The sequence below is a fragment of the Vipera berus genome (genome assembly GCF_964194415.1).
Source record: "Vipera berus genome assembly, chromosome: 12".
Lineage (NCBI taxonomy): Eukaryota > Metazoa > Chordata > Lepidosauria > Squamata > Viperidae > Vipera > Vipera berus.
In genome coordinates this window covers 12,791,768-12,814,755 of record NC_138215.1, presented here as the reverse complement: position 1 = coordinate 12,814,755, position 22,988 = coordinate 12,791,768, and the positions used below count along the sequence as shown (strand labels likewise).

The 22,988-nt window shown below is 40.0% G+C and overlaps 3 protein-coding genes across 15 annotated transcripts in view; 1 reads left to right on the top strand and 2 right to left on the bottom strand.

The window, feature by feature from the left end:
- Positions 1–554: 554 nt before the first annotated feature.
- Positions 555–734, top strand: CTXND1 (cortexin domain containing 1; the record flags this gene model as incomplete). Its single annotated transcript, XM_081337156.1, has 1 exon — positions 555–734. One exon carries the CDS (start codon positions 555–557, stop codon positions 732–734), a length of 180 nt encoding a protein of 59 aa, XP_081193282.1.
- A 2,366-nt stretch (positions 735–3,100) lies between these two features.
- FAH (fumarylacetoacetate hydrolase) lies at positions 3,101–19,172 on the bottom strand. 4 transcript variants are annotated; one of them, XM_081337183.1, is made up of 14 exons: positions 16,401–16,918; positions 14,949–15,070; positions 13,847–13,896; positions 12,487–12,577; positions 11,640–11,737; positions 11,482–11,534; positions 10,648–10,747; positions 8,831–8,961; positions 7,966–8,041; positions 7,127–7,173; positions 6,932–7,033; positions 5,961–6,078; positions 4,636–4,714; positions 3,101–3,416 (listed from the first exon to the last, which is right to left on the bottom strand). In XM_081337183.1, the coding sequence occupies exons 1-13, from the start codon at positions 16,635–16,637 to the stop codon at positions 4,638–4,640; spliced, it is 1,302 nt and encodes a 433-aa protein (XP_081193309.1). In that variant the 5' UTR covers positions 16,638–16,918; the 3' UTR covers positions 3,101–3,416; positions 4,636–4,637. The 4 variants fall into 4 exon arrangements, with proteins under 4 accessions (XP_081193309.1, XP_081193311.1, XP_081193310.1 ...); XM_081337185.1 differs by lacking the exon at positions 3,101–3,416 and adding an exon at positions 18,520–19,172 and having other exon boundaries at positions 4,545–4,714; positions 16,401–16,511; XM_081337184.1 differs by lacking the exon at positions 3,101–3,416 and adding an exon at positions 17,668–17,787 and having other exon boundaries at positions 4,545–4,714; positions 16,401–16,511.
- Positions 19,173–19,515: 343 nt separating this feature from the next.
- Positions 19,516–22,988, bottom strand: part of ZFAND6 (zinc finger AN1-type containing 6) — a 58,488-nt gene continuing 55,015 nt past the window's right edge. For all 10 annotated transcript variants that reach the window (XM_081337197.1, XM_081337199.1, XM_081337200.1 and 7 more), the window contains one exon: positions 19,516–22,974. In XM_081337197.1, coding sequence (XP_081193323.1) covers positions 22,855–22,974 — 120 coding nt within the window. In that variant the 3' untranslated portion in view covers positions 19,516–22,854. The remainder of the gene's footprint in view (positions 22,975–22,988) is intronic.

The window sequence follows — 22,988 nt, the reverse complement described above, 5'->3', positions numbered from 1 at the left end:
GTTTGGCACACATTTATTATTATTTCATATCCTCCCTTTGGGGAAAACCGCGTAGATTTTAAAAACAGGATATAGGAACTGGGCCACTAAAAACATTTTAAAAAATGCTGAATGAAACAGGAGCTACTTTAATTTCATATTAGATGAAATGATTATAGATATATCAAGCCACCATTAAAAAAAAGGACCTGTCATTGATATCCATCAATCTGATGAAATTTAATGAAGTAAATTGGGGTCTCCAATGTTAATACTGGGAGAGAGAAAGAGATCAGTGCAGAATTCCTTAAACTTGCATTCTAAGGGGGTGGGTGGGGAAGAATTCTAAAGATGGTGCATGGATGATTATTTATTTATTTATAAAATTTATTGGCCTCCCACCTTACTACAAGCTAACTCTGGGCAGCTTACAGACATAAAAATGCATCGACGTTAAGAGAAGAGCAAATTGAAACCGAGATGAAAATCTTATTTGTTCAATATTGTCACTTCCTGCAGGTAAAAAAAATCATGGTAGCAGCAGGAATTAACCCTGATGTGGAGAGACACAAACAATGGAAGGAGCAACGCCTGAACCAGCCTTCATCGATGTGGATAAAGGACTAACCTTGGCGTGCATTGTCTTCCTCTGCCTTTTTCTCATTGTCATGATTATCCGCTGTGCCAAAGTGATCATGGACCCTTACAGTGCCATCCCAACATCCACGTGGGAGGAACAACATCTGGATGACTGACCGACATGAGGGCTTGGGGATGAGGTGGCCCCCAGGCCCTCTAAGCGTTGGACCAAGCAAGGACCTGGTGCAAGAAAGCACACCTTCAGGAGCCACCTTCCCAGGATGAAAGCACTAAATATAACTCCTCTTCACGCCAAGATGCTCACAGCAATGGCGAAGTTTTGAGAGCACACTGATTACAGATCCCTGCAGATCTACTTGAATTCTTCAGCCCTTCTGATCTATTGCTATGCTCTCTTCTCTTCCGAGTTTTAATGAGAGCAATTATGATGATTCTATCACATCACGTAGCACAAATGCTCTTTCGATACTAGAACTCTCTCTCAAGCTTTCTCTAGCGTAATCTGTACTTAACAACTTGGGCTGCATTTAAATCCAATATGTGCAACTTTATCCAAACTGCTTAGCATTTGAGTAGGGCCTGGGCGGTGTCATCCTTCCCCCACCTAGGGCAAAAAGGTGTAAGGGGTCCACGGAAAACTCAAAAATTGTTTCTGGATTCATGTCAGTTTAGTATTCATGAGATTATATTAATTAGACCCAGCTACTAGGCTTAGTCCCTGTGTATCTTCCGTAGAATTAAAGATTGGTAGCAATTATGCAAAGGTCTCTTTCGGCCACTCTCAAGGATTTACAGGTTCAGGTTGTGAGCCTACGATTTAAGTCATTATTTCAAGTGGAATCAAACTGTACACTTGCCGTGAATCCACAAATCCTAGGGTAAATTGGTCAATTGAGATTGTTTTTAACAAGAAAAGGTAAAGGTAAAGGTTCCCCCGCACACACGTGCTAGTCGTTTCCGACTCTAGGGGCCGGTGCTCATCTCCATTTCAAAGCTGAAGAGCCAGCGCTTGTCCGAGGACGTCTCCGTGGTCATGTGGCCGGCATGACTAGACGCCAAAGGCGCACGGAACGCTGTTACCTTCCCACCGTAGTTGTCCCTATTTTTCTACTTGCATTTTTACGTGCTTTCGAATGGCTAGGTTGGCAGAAGCTGGGACAAGTAACAGGCGCTCACTCTGTTACGCGGCACTCGGGATTCGACCCGCCAAACTGCTGACCTTCTGATCGACAAGCTCAGCGTCCTAACCCACTGAGCCACCGCGTCCCTTTTATAATGTGTAACCAAATTAGAGCCGTGGCGGCACAGTGGTTAGAATGCAGTATTGCAGGCTCATTCTGCTGACTGCCAGGAGTTCGATCCTGACCAGCTCAAGGTTGACTCAGCTTTCCATCCTTCCAGTGTCAGTAAAATGAGGACCCAGATTGTTGGGGGCAATAGGCTGTCTCTGTAAACTGCTCGGCAAGTGCTGCAAAGCACTATGAAGTATATAAATCTAAGTGCTATTGCTAAGTAAGTTCAGGAACCCTATGTTCTCCAGGAATGTTTCTCCAAACTTTTCTTCCTTCAGGTAAGTTCTAAAGCATGGTCTTTTCCATCAAAAGAAGTGAGAACTAGCATTGTTAAAAATGCAGAAATGATTTTAAAAGGGGAGCGAAAATGAATAAACTTCATGCAATGCATAGAAAGTAGGTGTTTTCCTTCCAGCAAAATGCTGGCAGAATACGAGGAAGACTTTTTGCATAACAATTTTAGGAATTTCCAATAGTTCTTTATCTAAAAGAAAAAAAAAATCTCGGCTCATTTCAAGAGACAACAGGAGCTCATTACCCAAGCAAATACCCCTGGATAGGAAGATTCATTTTATTTCTTTGGCATAATTTAGAAAAATCAATCCAAGAGCCAGCAGAAATCTGCATACTCAACAATTTTAGTTTGGCTTCCATCCTGCCTCGTATTAAGTGAAGCCTATTAGTCTTGTTTTATTGCCTCTGCAATAAAATGAGAGTTTGACTATATTCAAGGATCCAAGTTCTGACTTTTGATCTCATGAGGACAGTTGCACGATGCACTTAATTTGATTTACTGGATAAGCCCATTTTTATACCTTAGCACAAAGCTGCAAAAAAAGACGGCCCCCACAATCCATTGATAACATGTACACACATGTCATTGATCAATTCATGCAGCAAAGTGGCTTCAGAGGACTTGTTGAGATCATTGCCTTGGTACCTTCTATTTTTTTTTTCAAAATAAGGTCCGATCAAGGGCTGCACAGAAATTTAGTTTGTAAATGTCTGGAGGCAATTCTAGAATACTCTGAGCTGAAATCGTAGCACTTTGCCATTGCATCCCAAAGAACAGATCTCCTTTGTTTATTTCAGGGGTCTTCAAACTTGACCCTTTTGTGACTTGTGGACTTCAACTCCCAGAATTCCTCAGCCAGGCACACGTGCCTGGCTGAGGAATTCTGGGAGTTGAAGTCCACAAGTCATAAAAGAGCCAAGTTTGAAGACCCCAGGTTTATTTCATGGTTAGAAGGTAGGAATCCCTAAATAGGGATTTGCAAAATGGACTAGCTCTCATCGAAGAAAAGAAAGACATAAAAAAGAACTAGCTTTCAGCATCAAATGGACTGGCAGGAAAGTCTTTGTGATTTTCAAAAATCTCATGAAGATGATAGACAGCATCCTGTGGGTATTGATTCCATTTTGGGAAAGGGGTATTTTGCCACTGGCCACACCCACCAGGGTCCACCATTTTGTGAGAGCAACATATTCTCAAGCTTCCAAAGGTTCCCATGGACCACTGATACGCAATTCGTTGGTGAAAGAACCAGGTGAACAAAAGAAATTCTATGACACTTAAAGATTTTTTTTTGGAACATAAATCAGTATGAGTCAAATGTTCACCACTGCTAAGAAGTTGGGGGTAAGGATAGAAAAATAATGTAATTCTTTATAGAATTACTTAATAGTTTTTAAGAAGAGACTGGCCAGCCACTTGTCTGAAATGGTATAGGGTTTCCTGCCTGAGCAGGGGGTTGGACTAGATGACCTCCAAGGTCCCTTCCAACTTCTTCTTCTTCTTCTTCTTCTTCTTCTTCTTCTTCTTCTTCTTCTTCTTCTTCTTCTTCTTCTTCTTCTTCTTCTTCTTCTTCTTATTCTTATTATTATTATTATTATTATTATTATTATTATTATTATTATTATTAAACTATTCAGTGCATACTTTTTTCAGCTAGCTTACATGGCTAACATGCCTGCGTATGATGATGGAATTTTTTACAAATGATTTTTTTTTAAAAAAATGAGCTGACAAAACCAGACCAGATGACCTCCAAGGTCCCTTCCAACTTCTTCTTCTTCTTCTTCTTCTTCTTCTTCTTCTTCTTCTTCTTCTTCTTCTTCTTCTTCTTCTTCTTCTTCTTCTTCTTCTTCTTCTTCTTCTTCTTCTTATTATTATTATTATTATTATTATTATTATTATTATTATTATTATTATTATTATTATTATTATTATTATTATTATTATTAAACTATTCAGTGCATACTTTTTTCAGCTAGCTTACATGGCTAACATGCCTGCGTATGATGATGGAATTTTTTACAAATGATTTTTTTTTAAAAAAATGAGCTGACAAAACCAGACCTGTGAAGATTCTCAGTCATCCAGGTCATTGTTGTCCCAAAGGTGATTTTTCACAAGGCAACTGGATTTTGTTTTTGTTTTTTTCTTGAAAAGATGTTTTGCTTCTCATCCAAGAAGCTTCCTCAGTTTAGAACTGAAGAAGCTTTTTGGATGAAAAAGCAAAACGTCTTCAAAGAAAAACTAAGCAAGTCCAGTTGCCTTTTGAAAAAGCAAAATAAATTTGCCAAGAAAATATCAGGAAATCAGAAATCTGTAAGTGTCCAAAAATGGTTTCTTAAAAACATTGACTAAAAAAAAAGAGAGAGAAAACTGTAACCAACATAGTGTTTGTATGTTTCTTTACATCAAACAAAGATAGAAATAACACCAAAATTCTACATTTTGTATGTTTTGTCAAGGACAAATTCTTAGATGGTTTTGGCAGGGAGGATTTTTCCAGAACATTCACCAAATCCAATCCGGTGACTTTTTCCCTGACAGTACCCTGAAAGAAAAGAATCATATCGGCAATTGTTAACCAATTTTTAAAAATTGCCCTTTTCTGGTATACTCCATTACATTCCCTCCTTTGCATGCATTTCCCTTCCTCCCATCACAGCCTACTCATTCTGAGGCCACAAACCAGACGTTTGAGGGGATATTCCTCCATCTGAAAGATGATTAGTATTATTGTATTGGCAAAACTCCAGAATTTCCCAAAATTGCTTTGATCTGATCTCGAATATAGAAGATTATGCTTTGGCTACACAACAATAAGCATACAGAGTTTGTACCTACTTGGAATCAGGTTACTTAGGAATTAACAGTCGAGATTGTTTCACCAGAGAACAAGATCAAAGAAGTGCAAGCATGTGGAACAAATCAAACATGTTTTCCCCCAATCCCTGCAACTATATTATAAATCTAACTGACAAGAAAGACTGCAATCCAGCTCAGCTTTTTACTCAACATGCCAGCAGCAATGCCTTTGAGAGAGAACAAACCCACCCCCAAGCTGCAACTAGAATCAATATTTTCAGGGGCCAAAATGGATGAATATTTATTTCCAGGGTCAATCATCAATCCACTGAGATATCTTGGGCAGCAAACAACACGAAAACATGAATAAAGGCAAATATGTGTGTCCCGGAATAACGTTGCAAGATCCAATCTGGGTCGGTCACTGGAACCAGGATTTTAATTTTCTGAACTTTAGGACTTATGCTGGATCCCATCCTCAGGGAATTTCTCTCTCCTGGAATGAATAATGATTGAAGCCTGGGAAACGGGCCCCTTGTCAGTCAACTGGAGTGATGATTTATCGCCAGCTTATCAAGTACTTAGGGGCTGAGAGTTTGGCAGCCCAAGGAAACAACGGCCACACCAATCAACCAATGGGAAGGCGCCACATAAATACGACTCATAGAATAGCCCAAGCACATATTCCAGTAAAGACAAGTTCCCCTAAGGATGGGTTCCAGCATGAATCCAAAAGCTCAGAAGACTAAACCTTTGACTGATCCAGATTCGATCTTGCAGCATGAAAACATATCCCAGAAAAGACACAGGCTGAGGCTCCTATTAAAATCTCAGGGACATGCCCCAGAGCTCCCATGAAATTAACATCCTGGCCCCAATATTGATGCATAAACATTTCCCAAGATTTCATATCAGCTTCTTTCTTCCCATCCAGATGTTTCTCCTATCCAGCCCAGGCTAGAGATGCACAGCTGTCCCTCACATTTGCTTACCTGTCATAATCACCTCATCTCCATCCTGCAAGAATGTTCGGGACTGACCATTCCCCAGATCGATACTTTTTGTCCCGTTCCAGGACAGTTCCAACATGGACCCAAAATTCTCCGGTTCCTTCAAAAGTAGAAATCGGAACAAGAAAACTGAGCATCAGTTGGCGGATGTAACTATTGCCCTGGCCTCTCTTTTGCAGAAATTAAGGCTGGGATTTGAAGAATGAAACTGCTGTCAATCCTTGACCATAATTTAATATTTTATTATATGGGAGATGAGAGAGAGCCTGGAGAATGTTTGGGTGTTGTTATTTTTAGCTAAAGCATATACAATCTCAGAATCACGACAGAATAAAAACTGCCAGGAAGAATTCAAATTAAGCTATATCTAAATTCTACTTTGCCTGGCAGAAAAGCCTACCACTCTTTCTATCTTCCATCCTCTACGTTATTTTCTCAAAGCAGAAAGTGAAGAATTAGGAAGAACCCAATCTTGATAAAGCATGCGGCAGGACCTACAGCAGTGGCTGTTACTACACATATACTGCAACTGGGGATACTGGAAATGGAGAACTACATGTCCCATGGTGCCATCTTTCCTTGCTATACCACTAAGGCCTTGATACCAGCTATAGTCATAACAAGGAACGAAGTTCCGCGGGCACTTTCTCTCTTTTCCTACCATACTTGTGACACAGTAGCAGGGAACCCAACTTCTAATGCCAAAAGCTGTGATTCCCAAGTTCTTCTATGACTCAATGTTTATTACTGGTGAGCTTATGGGTTGGTTCCTGAGCGTTTCGTTTATTACTGGCCTGCCTGAATCTGGAAATTACCAAGGAATTATTGAGATACATTTTGGAATAGATTGAAAACCTGGACGGCTTTAGTTCTATGGAGATTAGATTCCTCACAGCAGGTTTAAAAGTTTAATGCAAATATTTTGATAACGGTATGATCAATTCAATACTTACTGGTCCACTAATAGTTCCAGAGGCCAAAAGATCTCCTGGTCTGAGGTTGCAACCATTAACAGTGTGGTGAGTTAACTGCTGTTTCATGGTCCAATACATGTGCTATGTATCAAGAAGGAGAATTAGACAAATGAAGCGACATCAGTTTTCCATAGGTTATACGAGAGATTAGATTAGAATAACTTTTTCTCTTACCTTAAAGTTTGACCTGCAAATATTTACCGGCTTGTTCATACCATCTCCTGAAAGCAAGCAAGGGAACAAGGTTGTGCCCACCCTAAATTTTGAACACGATCAAACACATGCACCAGGGAACTTTAATCTGCGTAAGCACAAATTAACCACATTTGCAGGATGTTTTCCTTTTCATTAACTATTGGGCAATGATGACTTCCATCTAAAATTCACATAATGTGTCTAGTATATTGTAATGGTATGTGGGAATTAACTTGGGAGACAAGAGGAAGAACAATGGCGCAGACAAGCAGCTAGTACTGATAACGCTACCTCATTGGGTAATGAAAGGAAACAATCAAGCTCAGAGAGCACCAAGGACCCCTCATTTCAACCCTGAGCTGCAAATAGTCTCCTTTCTTGAGACTAGATAACCATCATGCAAAAGGAATCTCAACCCACACAAGAAAAAGGGGCATGGGAAGTGTCTCGGAAGATCCCCCCCCTAGTTCTCTAGGAATTAAAAGGAAAGGAGGGGAGAAATATTTTCAGATTTGCAAGATTCTGTTACTGAAACCTTACAATAAAGGTAGTGTTAGTGATCATGGTTGGTGCTTTTTTTGGTCTGGACTACCTCAAAGGGTCTGGCATATATCTAGGTAGTAACAGGATGGAGATAGCTCCAAGCAAGAATCTTGATCTCTCTCAGGTTGGATCAACTGCTTGGAGAGAGGACGGTTTTCTACATTCTCAACAAGATTGCCTCATCCATGCTTCCAAGTCACATGTCCTGGTCTCGTGAATTTGCTCCCCTGGAGCTCCGCAAGTTGTAAACTGACTTGGAATCACAGCGTACCTACCTTTTATAGCAACAAAGAGGTTTATGTTGAAAGTATAAGGCTGGTCATCACAAAGGTAAGGCAGGGGCTTGGGGTCCTTGAAAGAATATAAGAAATATCATTCTAATACCAAACTGGGTAGTTAGAATGCTAACTACTATGGTTCATGCAACACTCAGAAGCAGAAGCCAACCAAAGTACCCATTTTCCATTTTATTATATTGTTTAACTCTTGATATATTACATTGTTTCAGTGAAGTGATGGTTGCATAAATGTAGAAGGACAGGCAGAGTCTGGGGTGGAATCAAGAGAGGAATCAGCCTGGAATCATTACATTCCCACAAGGAACCCAACTCCAGGCCCTCTTGAATTCCATTTGCTCTTCTCCAGTGCCAATTTAGTGCTGACTGTTAACTAGATTCTTGACATGAGCAATAAATCAGCTTAAGTAGAACGTAACAGGCGGTCCTGATTCTTTGTCTGACAATAAAACAATTTTCCATAATTGTTTAAAAAGTTTAAGATGCCGAAAACAGAGCACCAGGTTTTGTCAGTATTAATTATAATTTAGGACATCAATATTTCAAGCATAGAATTATTTAGCTTTCCATCCAGTGTTAAGAATAACATTAGAGTAAGAAAAAAAAATGCTGCAGCTCATATCAAAGTATTAGTTACATGTTAATAGTTTCAGGCTAATTAGGTAATATTGAAATCTCCATGGTATTGTGCACATGAATATGTATGAACACATCTTGGATTAGTGTAGTGAATGAAGCTAAACTGAATTTTGGGGAGACAGTATCTCCCCAAAGTGGTAGGGTCTGGTATCTTGACTACTTTAAGTTCATGGTGGAGTTTCATGTGTTTACACTTTGTACCAACCTGGATAGGATTTGGCAGTGCAAAGGGCATCAGGGCTTCCATGGTGACAACCCACGGAGAGATAGTGGTTCCAAAACTCTTGCCCAGGAATGGACCGAGGGGGACATACTCCCATTTCTGAAGATCACGAGCTAAAGGGGGGAAAAAGAGAAACCTTCATGATGAAATCATCAACATTGTGTCTAAAAACTCTTAATTTGTTTGTAAGCAACTGAATTCTGAGTTCCATAAATCCATCTTATCAGAGAAAGAACACGAACATAGATCCACACAGAGAGCAGCACATGTTACCCATGTTTGAAGTTTTCCAAACCTCTATAGATCCCTAGAAATAGGCTTGACTTAATCTAGGTGTGCTTGCTTCTGACTGCGTAGATCCACATAATCAGTGGAACAACTGATCAATCATTAATCAGTGGAACGACTTGCCTCCAGAAACTGTGGGTGCTCCAACAGTGAAGGTTTTTAAGAACAGAATGGACAGGCATTGGTCCAGAATGGGAGATTGGACTAGAAGACCTCCAAGGTCCCTTCCAACTCCGTTATTCTGTTAGTTTTTAGAACACGCTAAGCCCTATGCATCTACTTTTTTTACTAGATAGCATATAAAGCAATGGCCAAAATTGTGGAAACTCTTTGGGAAAAGTATATCTTTGAGGTTCGATGGCTAATAACACCACTTTTTTCTTTTTTTGGAGTAGTACCATAAAATTATATATCAATGGAAAGATGATTTTAATCAAGAATGTAATGCAACATAGTTGGTTTAATTATCTGTACTGTATTCTATGAAAAGTTATAGCCAAGTAACCAGAAAAAGGAAGCACAACTTGCTTAGGTTGATATCGGGTAGCTTGCCTTCATCTGATCGTAGCCAATGAGCGTGACTGTTTAGAGAGCCAATCAGGTGTCATCTTGTTTTGGCAATGAGCCAATCAGATCACAGTAGGATTCAGTTATTGATGTCATGTATTGAAGCTGAGAGGAGGACATTTGTCAGTGTGTTACGTGATCGCTATCAAGTTGGTTGGGTTTTTCCCCCCTTTCATTTAGTGAGCTTGTAAAACGTAATAAAATTAAAGTAATGATGCAGAGAGTTGACTGGTTGCCCAGAAAGCGATGTAAAAGAGTATTATTAAGTGAACAAGGCTACAGTTATAAAGAAATTAGAAGAAAAATGGGTGGAAACTTAACCAAAAGTGGCATTTCTACTGTACACTTTTCCCAAAAGGTTTCCACAATTTTGGCCACTACTGTAATTTTAAAAATTAAGCGTTATCTAAAAATCTTCAGTCAGAATAATAGCTTGGTGTTAAACCTGAACACACTCAATGGCAATTAGACACAGTAGGGGATTTTCCATAACACCATAAGTAAATGTCTCAGTATCATAAGCTTTTAAAATGTTACTGGCATTTCCGGGACAATTATTAATTAACTTTTCACACAGATATAAACATTGTGCCCCTAGATATTTTTCCTGATACCTATTGCATTCTCTATTCCAGAAGATTTTTTTTTATAAAATAGTCTAATTTTTTTTTTTAAAAAAAGAGAAGATGTCAAATAGTATCTACAGTGACTTCTACATCCATCCGTCAGTTATAGAAGTTGGGTCTTCTGCTTCACTTTGTTCTCTTATTCACTCACTCACTCACTCACTCACTCACTCACTCACTCACTCATTCACTCATTCATTCAGCTGCCCAACTTCCAGCCAAATCTGGAAGCCAAATCTTGAGCAAATCAGAAGATTTGTTCTGCCTTATGTTAGCATATTGTCTACTATCAAAGAAATAAGATCGATGGTTCGTTACCACTCCAATCATTCATGAGGACCATCCCGAAGATGTGTTTATGAGCTTCATCAATGGGGATGGGTACTCCAAGCTTGTTTCCAGGCCCTACGAAAAATGCCTGGAAAGGTAGAAGGAAAACTTTATCAGACGTATCAGAAAAGCATATCAAAAGCATATGGCCAGACAAATGACCTTGAGACAAAATGGAAGGGCTCTTGAGAATTCTTGATCAGAAACCTCAACAGGCAACGATGGAATAGTGAAGCAAAATCTGCATTATGATCCTCTTCTGTAATCCCTGCCTAGCCAGCTCCGGAAACAGCCTTAAATCAATTTTCTGGATCTTGGAATCCCTCTTTCTCTTCCCCACATTTCTCCAGTAAATTCTACTGAAGAGGATCCAGAAATTACTACACAATTTTGCTCATCTTTGCTCATAGATGGATGCCATTTGTTCTCTTGCTGCTTTCAATTGCAGTGTTTACCAAACGCTTTTCATTGGAATTCATTGTTGGAATATATTTTTGTGCAACACCTACAGTGGGATTCAGTCCATAGATGGCAGTATTTAAAAGTTTGGATCTATGGTATATATACTCATATTCTTTTGTCCTAAGTAGAGTTTTCTGTTATAGTAAAACAGTTAAGCAGTAAAGCACATGGTGACTGTACACTTTATACATAAACAAGAATTTCTAACATTTTTATTGCTTTAATTAATTTAAATCAAGTTGTAGCCATATGTGTGTGTGTGTACATGTAGTAATTGAAAGGTGTTTTTTTAAAAGGGAAAGGGTGTAGATAGTGTCAATGAAAGAAGAAAGAAGAAGCTATAGGACAACACAACCTCACCATTTCTAATTCAATGTCCAAACGCTTGGAAGCAGCAACAAGGGGACTTTTACCTGCAGTTTAAACAGAATTTGTAAATGTGGTTTTTTAAAAAAAACAAGAAAAAAACAAGAAAAATTAAGTACTGAAAACTGCAAGTAGAAACCTAAAAGACTCACTGTCATTAGGACACATTTGGCCCACTGGTCTTCTGATTGGGGTCCCAGATATGACAACAGAGGAAGCACGTCCATGGTACCCAACTGGTAGATGCAACCTTGGAAAACACGGGTCGTGTGTTAAAAGCATATCTCAGTTCTGATCTCTGGAGGCACATCTCACCATCTGTGGAATGGTCTGAGAGTGGTAGAATCTGCACATCTATTCCACGTAGACCATAAGGACCAGAGCAGGTTTCTTCACCAATGTGAAACAATACACAAAACCAAGTCTTGCCCTTGTTGTGAAATAATTTCCTGCCCACATGACAACAGTACTCTCTTCATTGCCCTTCCAAATTCAGTGGGGAGAGACTGCACTTTAAAGGAAACATCCAAATTATGGAACAGTGCTAACGGTTTTATAGGCTCTGTTGCTTTCAATGCTTTCTGGGATGGTTCTTAAAGGATTTTGCTGTGAGTCACTCCAAAACCATGAAGGAGGCAACATAAAAATTAACTAGACAGAGAGAGACAGATAACTAGATTCAAGCTGTGGACCACACAAATCTACAATTTGGCCCCAAATCTTCTTTATTTATTCATCCCTTGATTTCTTTTTGTGGTCCACAAAGTGGACAGCAAATTACTATCCAACTGATATTTTCAGAACACTAATTCAGCTTCCATTAGATTACGTTTGAAGTATAATTACATTAAGCCTATTCCACTTTTTGTTCTGGTCCTAACAAAAGGTCAACCCCTTGAAAATGAAGCAGCTAAAATGCAGACAATAAATGATTGCAGATATTCACCAATAAATTTGGTCCCCCATATCGTGTACAGACAGGGAAAAACAGTTACTGACCAATTGGGCATCAGCGCATTCTCCTTTCCTCTAAACATCATTCCAACGTTTGTAGCATGTTGCCGAGAGGAGTAGAAATCTGTGTAATCTCCTAGAAGGAAAATGAATGAATGAAGATGACAGATGATAGATAGATAGATAGATAGATAGATAGATAGATAGATAGATAGATAGATAGATAGATAGATAGATAGATAGATAGAGATAGATAGATACTGACAGACAGAGACAGACAGACACAGACAGATATAAATGTACCTAGAGATATGAGAGAGAGGGAGGGAGGGAGAGAGAGAGAGAGAGAGAGAGAAAGAATAAGAAAAATGAAATCTCAAGCAGACAGAAAGAAAGGAGGGGATGTCAGATAGAAAATTATGGTTCCAGAGAAACAGAGACAAAAGGAAGAAAGACCCAAAGGGATGGATAGATAGATAGATAGATAGATAGATAGATAGATAGATAGATAGATAGATAGATAGATAGATAGATAGATAGATAGATAGATAGATAGATAGATAGATAGATAGATAGATAGATAGATAGATAGATAGATAGGCAGGCAGGCAGGCAGGCAGGCAGGCAGGCAGGCAGGCAGGCAGGCAGGCCCCACAAAAGGTTGTGGAAAATAAGAAAGCTGAGATCCTATGGAACTTCCAGATCCAGACAGACAGGCAAGTATTGGTTAATTAATCAGTCAAACAATTAATGTCTTAAAATCAGGGCTTTTTTTCTCATAGAACGCTCAGAACGGAGTTCCGGCACCTTTTTTGGATGGAACCTTGTAGGGTAGGCAAGGCGGGTTGTATGACATGTGTGAGTTCTGGCACCTTTTTCTTTTACAAAAAAAGCACTGCTTAAAATAAGTTTGGAATTCCCCCCCCCCTTCTCCAATGACTAACAAGTATTTATTTGTTTTTAAAGGAAGGTTTAATAAATACAATTCTTCTACTGCCCTCTGGTGTTCCTCAATGGAATCTCTTGTTTATTCTTGTTTATTATTTGTGTTTGCATCCATGTACAAACCCACCCCTCCAAACAACCCTTTTTCAGGTTTATAATTCTCTTCCGCTTCATTGATATTACTGATTGTAAAAGGTATGTAGGCCCTTTCAAATCCGCTTTCATCAAGTCAGATCTGAGAAGCAGTCTCCGTTTCTGGACACAACACGCCAATAGTTTTCCTTGCAAGCCAAATGTTAACTCTACAAGAAGGCGACCAGGTTCAAGTCTTCTTTTACGCACAGGAAAGTAGTTTGCCATTTCTTTTATAAAGGAGTTTGAGTGGCAGATTTCAGAATCTGATCACTTTGCTCCTACGTGGTTACAAACTATAGAGAGGATATACATTCAAAGAACTTACCAATTTCAGCTGGAAGATGCATTATTGCAAAGCCTTGCGGTAAAAATGCTCTGGGGAGAAAGCAAAGGAAGCAGGACAAGCATTTTTATTCTCAAGAAACAATTCTTCTGACATTTCCTTCACTCTCTACCACTAATACAAGGATTTAGACTAACTCAGGCTGAATGTCCTCAAAGTTTCCTTGGCTTTTAAAGTATAAATCACTTGTGCCAATAGAAGAGAATATTTATAGCTCAGGGTTGTCTATGGAGACTCTCAATAAGAGCTGAAGAAGCTTCTTGGATGAGAAGTGAAACATCTTCAAAGCAAAACAGGAAAGGCCAGCTGACTTGTGGAAAAGCATCTTTGGGGTATCTTGGTTGCTTTCTTGCAGATGTTACCCAACTAAGTATTATTATTATTAAATAATGCTAGAAGGCAAACCCTACTCCCTTCTAGGAGGACCTAGCTGGGTAAGAAAACATCTGCAAGAAAACAACCAAGCTCAGAGGGCATAAATTACCACTTAGTGTTCCCATTTCCAAATCTCTCTCATTTGCTGCAACATAGTGCTTAACTATATAGTGATGGGCAACACTCAATGTAGGTATAGCCTATTGTTTTTTTTCCGATCTTACCAGATGTTTTTGCTTTTTTTTTTGCTTTTTATACTATAGTCCAGAAGACCTATGAGATAACACTAAGAAGTGACTTCAGCAGATATTTCCCTAATTCAGTGGAGTATAAGAAGGGGGAGGAGGCACAATAAAATTTGCAAGATTCTGTTATAATGGTCAATCTCAATAAAAGCAAGTTAAGCCCTCCTGTGGGGGTTGATTTTTTGGTCAGGTCTACCTAGCATGGCTGACATCAACCTTGCAAATCTGCCAATGCAGTGCCTAGGGCCCTAGGCAATAGAAGCTGGATATCTCCATCAAGGTAAGATGACACTGTTACTCTTGTCCAGTGAATTGCTGTTTTAAGGGCACATTCTAGCTAGCTAACAAGCTAAATCTTTGAGTCTGACCTTTTGGAAACCATTGTTACTGCACTCCCACTAAATTGCACATCACGCGTACATGCACAGCCCCAAGTGCAATGCTCCAGTTCTGTATTCAAGTACCTTTTGCGTAATTCGGTGTTATCTCTGAGCGTTGGCTCTTTGTCAGAGAGAATCTTTTGCAGCAATGATCTGGCCTCCGTCCAAGCTTCCCAGCCCAATGCCATAAAAGCATTGAGAGTCGACTGCAACCAAGGTAAAAGGAGAAAAAGCATGTCTTTCCAGGGCTCTGATACAGGATATGGACAACAAGCCCCCAAAAGATCTCAATTCCAGCCCGATGTGCAACCTTGAAGCCATTTGTCCACTCCAACACTAATGGAAAATCGTGGCAGGATACTCTGCTAGTTATGCATGCAGAATGTAGGCTCCACAGAGGGATAGCTAAGGACTCTTTGGGGAAGGCACAAATACAGTATCTCTGTCAGTTTTCTCAAGGGCCATGCTCTAGAACTTGATACTATATCAGTCAGTCAATAGAACAAGAGGTAGACGAAAACTGCTTCTCCCACTCAAAAGCGAGGGACTCGGAGCTCTTTACATGAAGGGACAGGAGAAAAGGACACACACAACAAAAAATAACGTTTGGTTTCACTCTAAAGAGCAGTCACTGGAATGCTTTTGTAAAATCTTCATGATCTTGGATTGGAGCTCTTTGTTTCCCAGAATGCGGTCTTCCATTCTAGCTTGTTGAGAGAAACCCGACATTATCGCGATCCCTGTGGCTCCTGTCAAAGGTGGACCTGGTGGGGAGGGTAAGTCTTGAGAGCAGTAGCTTCAAGACGAATGAAGATGAGGGACCTTCACATAGAAAGGGCAATGAACTATTTCATTGACTTAACTCATAAACACTGTGGCTTTTAAGGGAGTCATCCATGATTGCTAAGTCCAGAATCTAAACATATAGAAGTGCACCATTGCCTACTAAGCTATTACATAACTCAGGGGTCTCCCACCTTGACCACTTTAAGACTTGTAGACTTCAACTCCCAGAATTCCCCAGCCAGCCTGGGAGTTGAAGTCCACAAGTCTTAAAGTAGCACAAGGTTGGAGACTCCTGACATCAATCTCTCTCCAATACAATCATCCTCCAGATTATAAACATTAACTTCCAGATTCCTGGACAACACCTTGACTTGAAGGGCTGGCATAAACTTTGAACCCACTCATGGAATCAAAGGATTATACAACTAAAAGGAACAGCAAGCATCTTCTTCTGCAGGAAGACCCATCAATCCATCCTCAAGAGGTGCCCAGCTCTTTGTTAAAACCTCTAAAAGATGAACAGCTGACAACCTCTGCAGGTAGACTGTTCTATTGATCTTCAAAATTAATCCTGGTACCAAAATGTAACCAACTCTATAGCCGACCACCATGTTTCAACTACTATGGTTTTCAGAAGAAGCAATATGCTGGCAAGCCCTGAAAAAATCTAAGAAACCCACCAGTAGTTAAATTTGACTGAAGACGTTCTATATAAGATGGCTCTCCTAAAAAGAAAGAAAGAAAAGATACCTGCTCAAAAACATGGCGTTGCTTTGAAAGGACAGGCCCATCGAAAAGATGTTTAACAGCACTGAGGTCTAGCACTTGATCACCAATTGCTACTCCAATCCTGTGTCTTGGCTGCGAGAGAGAGAAATATACATGAGGAGCAGAAATTTCTCGGCTGCTATTCCGATCTACCAAAGTAATAATCTTCGTTATCCACGGCTCCCAAAAGTGAATTGGGGAGAAGCGGGGAGAAGGCATTAAAAATCTTACTCTGTCTCTCTGCAGATGTATCCCGTCAGAAATAAATACAGAAAGAGAATTGGAGTTGGACAGGTTAAGTCTTTTTTACATTTTGAAAAATCTCATCCCTCAAATGCTTGTCCCTCAGTTAACTTCAGCAAACAGGAAAGTTAATGTGTAACGTGCAGTGTGGAATTCAATTGCTCTGGTGCTTCTGATTTTGGTGGCCCTCCATGTTAGCTCCTCACTTTAAGACTTTATGGCTGGCCAGCTGTTATTGTCAAGAGAGGAATCATAGATTTAATATTTACACAAATCTTCTCCCTCTTAGGGTTCCCCTGGGAAAAGCAGAGGATTGGTTTTGAGTTTCTGTTAAATTAGTAACACAATTGTTAAATGAAACTTTTGCTTATCAGAAGTTTGCAAAAGATGATTGCGTGACCTCGGGACACTGCAACTGTCATAAATACAAACCACTTGTCAATCATCTGAATGTAAATCATGTGGTCATGGGGACGCTGCAACGGTCGTGGGAAAAATGGCCATAAACCACTTCTTTCAGCGCCGTTGTAACTTTGAATGGTCACTAAGCGAAACCTTGTTAAGTCAACGTTTATTAGCAGATTCATCAAGATTAGAATCCAGTTAAGAGAAGATTGAAAAGAGATGTCAACTTGACACTTTGAATGCAGAAGGGGGAGGCCAAAGCAGAAGTTGCAGCTTTATGAAAAGTTCTGTGGTCTATTCTAGGCTTAGCATTCTCAATTAACATCCTTTGATACTATTCCAATTATCATTTAAGCCGCTACCCACCAATGGCTACAATGCTGTGGAAATTAGTAGCAGTCTGGGTAGATTTTTAAAAGTGATTTTCACAAGCGAGTTTCCTGACAATTAATGGCAGCCTTGATGACGGGTTTCCCGATCGTTAAGACTTTGCAGTGTTGCAATTTCCCAAGGCAAAATGCCCGCATTGGATTCCCAGGACTCAGAAGGAAAACAAGAGAGATTAACTCAAAGTAAAAAAAAAAGTAATTTGTTTACTTACTTCGTCCTGTGTGGAAAAGATTCCATAGGGCAGGTTTTGAATGGGGAAATGGGAATTCTCGTCCACTGTAATAAAAGACATGCTGCTTTGATCTTTCACGCACAATGGAGAGAAAGAGAGAATTTCCCAGATGTTGCTTGGGTTGCTACACCCACCCACCCCGTGGGCCCCTCCTGTTTCAACGTGAAACAGCCAATCCGCCTTTGTCTTTTCTATCCCTCCCTCACTGAATTTACAGTCTATAAAACCAGGAAGTTAAACAGTACCAGACGTGCACATGAGGCAACATCTGCAGCCTCCAAATTTCTGCCAAATCCAGCGGATTCAAACCTAATAAAAGACACCAGCATGTCTTTTATTAAAGTGGATGAGAATTTCCCATTTCCCCATTCAAAACCTGCCCTATGGAATCCTTTTCCACAGAGGGTGAGGTAAGTAAAACATATTACTTTTTTACTTTGAGGTAATCTCTCGAGATCAAAAGCGAAAACTTGTGATGGCTGAGAGATGCACCCAGCCCAGAGTTGCTGTATGTATTAATTAGTGAGATGGACAGCGTAGAAATTTAACAAGAAATCCTTCCCCGCCCTCCACCACTCCTTCAAACCATCAAGAAACTTTTGTCTTAAGATTCTTCCTTTTTTGTAATGCTACGTTATAAAAAGTTTGAAACTGGCATGGTGCTTTTCAGATTTTCTGACCGAAACAACTCCATTTGAAAGATGGTTAAATGTTGTCAGGCAGAGTTCTCGCAATCTTCCACGTACCGACACTAGGTTCTTTTGAAACTATGGGTTTTTTGTTTTTGCTTTTTAAATTGTCCATAGATGAATTCATTAATGTATAATTGACCTTTCATTCAGAAGAGACCAGGTCACCTTCAGAAAGAAACCCAATCTGGATCTAGAGGAGAAAAACTCTTGTAGATCAGGAATCTATTCTTTTCCTAGGCAAGATCCTTGAGCCAGGAGCAGCCAATCAACTCCAGGTTGGTTGGAAGAAACTGATTGTCTTGATCAATTTCAATCTGTGTTCAGGCCCTGTTGTGGAACAGAAAAATATCACTCTAGGGACGGCTCGTGCCAGCAAAAGTGAGTGTGTGACTCTGTTGGTTCTTTTGGACTTCTCAACGGTTTGAGTAACTTCAACCACCAGATCCTTCTAAGTAGGTTCTAGGATTTGTAATGGGGTATAAACTTTCTTCTCCTACTTGGATACTCATTTCCAGGAAGTGGGGTGTAACTACTATGCTTCCTGCTGGTTGGACTATGGGGTCCCTCAAGGCTCCATGTCGTCCTCTATGCTTTTCAGTATCTCTTTTTCATCTAATGCAGGTTGGTTGACCTTCAGAACCAGGGCTTGGTACTGTAATGGACTGAATGATGGCTAATAAACCAGACTCAATCCACTCTTTCTAGAGGATGCATCGCCCAGTGGAGGGATGGCTTGCTCTAAAGATGAAGGTTTACAACTTGGAGGTGCTCTTACCAAAGGCCAGGTGACCTTGGGGGATATACAATGAAATTTGGCTGGTGGTATTTTCTAATCTCAGGGCTCTTCGGCTATTAAACATTTCAAATAAATAATGCAAAGCCATTAATAAAACTTTACAAACAAGAAATAGTTTGGCTCACTCAGCCTAACCAAAGCCAGAAACAAACCAACAACACAATGACTTGCTGTGATATACAACTCTCTTTTTTTTGTACATGCAGATTGCTTCCCTTGTGGCATATTATATGTAGGATCCTCTCAGACTGAGTTGGTTAGAAATGCCATTAATGAACAAACAGCATTTTTGCAACATATAATTGAATGCACACAGAGTCATACGCAAATAGTCAATCCTCTGATAATTCTTGAATCCCTGTTAAGTCAAAAGACCATAATTTCCTTACAAATATGCATTTCTAGAAAGGGAACAAAGCAGAACTTCATAATTCATTACTTACAGGAGGTCCTTATGCAATTGGGGGTTCCCTTTATTACAAACAAGTTCAAATTCAACAAAGCATTTATGATCTGGGTCAATCATTACAGAATACAGGCAGTCCTCGACTTACAACAATTGAGCCCAAATTTCCCGTTAAGTGAGACATGTTCATTTTCTGACCTGCCTTGCCACAGTTAAAAGAGAACCCAGTTGTTAAGTGAATCTGGATTCCCCATTGACTTTGCTTATCAGGAGGTCATAAAAGGAGATCGATCTTGAGAAACAGCAATGGTCACAAACACGAACCAGAGGCCAAGCATCTGAATTTTGATCACCTGATCCTAGAGATGCTGCAAAGGTCATAACTGGGAAAATCGGTCACAAGTCACATTTCCCAGTGCTGTTCTAACTTTGAACGGTCGCTAAACAAACCGTTGTTGAGGACGGCCTGCATAAAAGCAAGCAAGCACGTGCTGATATTGCAAATCCAGAACATTTTTTAACTATCTGAAAAGCTGCCCACAGAACCATGGAGCAAACGTGTTTTATTTCCAGAAGACACACGCCTGAGTTAAAATCACTAGATGGCAACTCTCGGCGAAAAAGGTTGGAAGATATTCTCCGGTGTTATCAGGTGTTCAGCAGTGACTTTTCTTCACCAGAAATAAAATGCGCTGGACTTTGGGACTTTCTCCCTCAGAAGATTCGCATTCAACGCCTTCAAAGCTCGAGAGAAAAATCGGGAGAATTCCGCGTTTCATGCTTTCAGAGACAGGAAAAATCAAAAGACATCTCTTTCCAGAGCTGAGACATCGACAAAACCAGGAAGAGAGGCTGAACTCGAAATAAATCAAATCCACACCTATTCCCATATGCTCTTTCATGGCAGAAAAGCAACTGTGGGGGGAAAAAAAAACAATAAAGATACCGCTGGATAGAGATGGGAAGGCCTGGAAAAAAACTGGGAAAAAACTGGGAAAAAGAGGGGGGGTTTCTTCTGTTTTTTTCCAAAGGGCTTTGAAAACAAAAAAGAATCTTGTTCCCCCAATTTTTCTGTTGTTTTTCCAGGCCTTCCCATCTCTACATCTGGATAACCCTAAGCGAAGGGTTTTCTCTACTTGCACCAAAGTTGTAAAAGGTTGCACACACACTGTCCAGTGCTCTCATCCTTCTCATTAACCATGTTAGCTTTAAGCTCACATTTCAACCTACAGGTAGTCCTTGCTTACGACCACAACTGAGCCCACAACTTTTGTTACTAAAGTGAGACAGCTGAGTTTTGCCTCGTTTTGCCATCTTCTTGCTGCAGCTGTTAAATGAATCGCTGCAGTTGTTAAGTTAGTAACACACTTGCTAAGGGGAACCTGGCTTCCTCATTGAATCTGCTTGTCAGGTCAGAAAAAGTTATTGCACAACTCCAGGACGTTGCAACTGTCATAAATATGAACCAGTAGCCAAGCATCCTAATTTTGATCACGTGACCATGGTCGTTAAGTGTGAAAAACAGTCCTAAGTCACTTTTTTCAGTGCCATTGTTAACTCCGGTTGCTAAATGAATTGTTGTAAGTTGAGGACTTCTTATATAGGTTTTTAATGTGGTGAGAGGCTATTGGTTTCCAGGGTGAGGTAATAATAATAATAATAATAATAATAATAATAATAATAATAATAATAATAATAATAATAATAATAATGATGATGATGATGATGTTGGAAGGTGCCTTGGAGGTCATCTAGTCCAACCCCCTGCTCAGGCAGGAAGCCCTCTCTGCCATTTCAGACAAATGGCTGTCCAGTCTCTTCTTAAAAACTTCCAGTGTTGGAGCATTCACCGCTTCTAGAGGCAGGTTGTTCCACTGGTTAATTGTTCTGTCAGGTTTTCATATCCATTCAAAATTCTCCCTTTTCTTTTATTCTGTGAAAAAAGGAAGTCAGACCAAAACACTTTCAGGTTAACCCGTGTCTTTATGTCATCTGAATCCAGACTCACCTGGCTCAGTCCAATATTTAAATGGGCTTTCCTCAAGGTGGATTCCATCGATACCGATATTCCTAATCAAATCTAATTCGCTTTTCTTCCGTGCAATGAACTGCATCCAATTGCTTCTCATCACATCCTTTTTCCAGGCCCCGAAAGGGATGCAGGCGCCCCGACTTCTTACAACAAGCAAAAGGCAGCAACTGCCACTCCTCCATCCCAATTTTTTAAAATTTTATTTTAATCAAAGTTAAAGACGTGGGTGAACATAAATACAATACGCTTAAAAGTTCTTCATTCTTTGTACTGGTGCGCGTAAAAGACCCCCATGAGCACAATTCCCAAGGAACTCTGAGAGCAAGCAAACTCTCAACATGCACGCTGGAGAAAACGAAAATAAAATAAAAATAAAAGGGGAGGGGGAGGAGGAGAAAGGAAAAAAAAACCTAAAAAAATAACCTTGAAGAGAGAAAATAAATCACGCAGGCTTTAAAATCTCAGCACTCTCTCGACACGCTCCCGAAACAAACGATGCATACATAAATAGATAGTAGGTGCAAACAAGCTATTATGATAAACGTGTGTATAATTTTTTTTTGTTAAGTGGGAGGGGAAACCAAGCAGCCTTAATGATTAAATACATTCAGTTATTGATTGCTAGTCGTGCCGTACAAGGCGTTACCAAAGTGGAAAAAGATGGGGGGAAATTGTGCTGCAGAGAGAAAAAGAAACGCTATATACAAAATGACCAGGAAGTGTCTTGGGTTAATGCATGCACGTTTAGGGTGAGAAGTGGGAAAACCACGGATGCCTTCCAACGTAACTTTGAGAAAGCCCTCTGCACTCGATGTTTTGTTTTGTTTTTTTAAAAAAAGACAATACTTTGATAGCCATGGTATCCATTCATCAGCTCCCACAGGCCCACCTTCCTAGTGGGTTCAGTTGTGTAAAGTTTATGTCTTCATCTGTAGGACCTAAAAACAAAGCACCCTGAAAAGAAAGGTGGTGGTTTGTCGTGTGCTAAAAGAAAGTGTGTGTGTGTGTGTGTGGGGAAATCTATGTTTCTGATGACATGCATGCTTTGGGACACTTGTCCTCTTGTGTTCTTGAAGTCTACGAGGGGCGGGCCTGAAAAAAAAATGAAAGGCTTATGTGTGTGTGGGTTTGTGAAAGGGGAAGGAAAAAGCTCAAGTCAATTTTCATCTGCAGGTGGTCAAACATTTTAATATTCCAGCTACAGGAGCAGTTCAAATCTTCTGAATCTTTTCCCCGACAACTACAGGATTCTCTTTTCTGATCTTCTCAGCTGCGTCAGCTTTGTAATTGTAAGAGCAACTGTGGACATCTGAGTAACGGTGTACAGCACAGTAAACGTTTCCACACCTGCATTCAAACCCTGGAAAGAAAGAA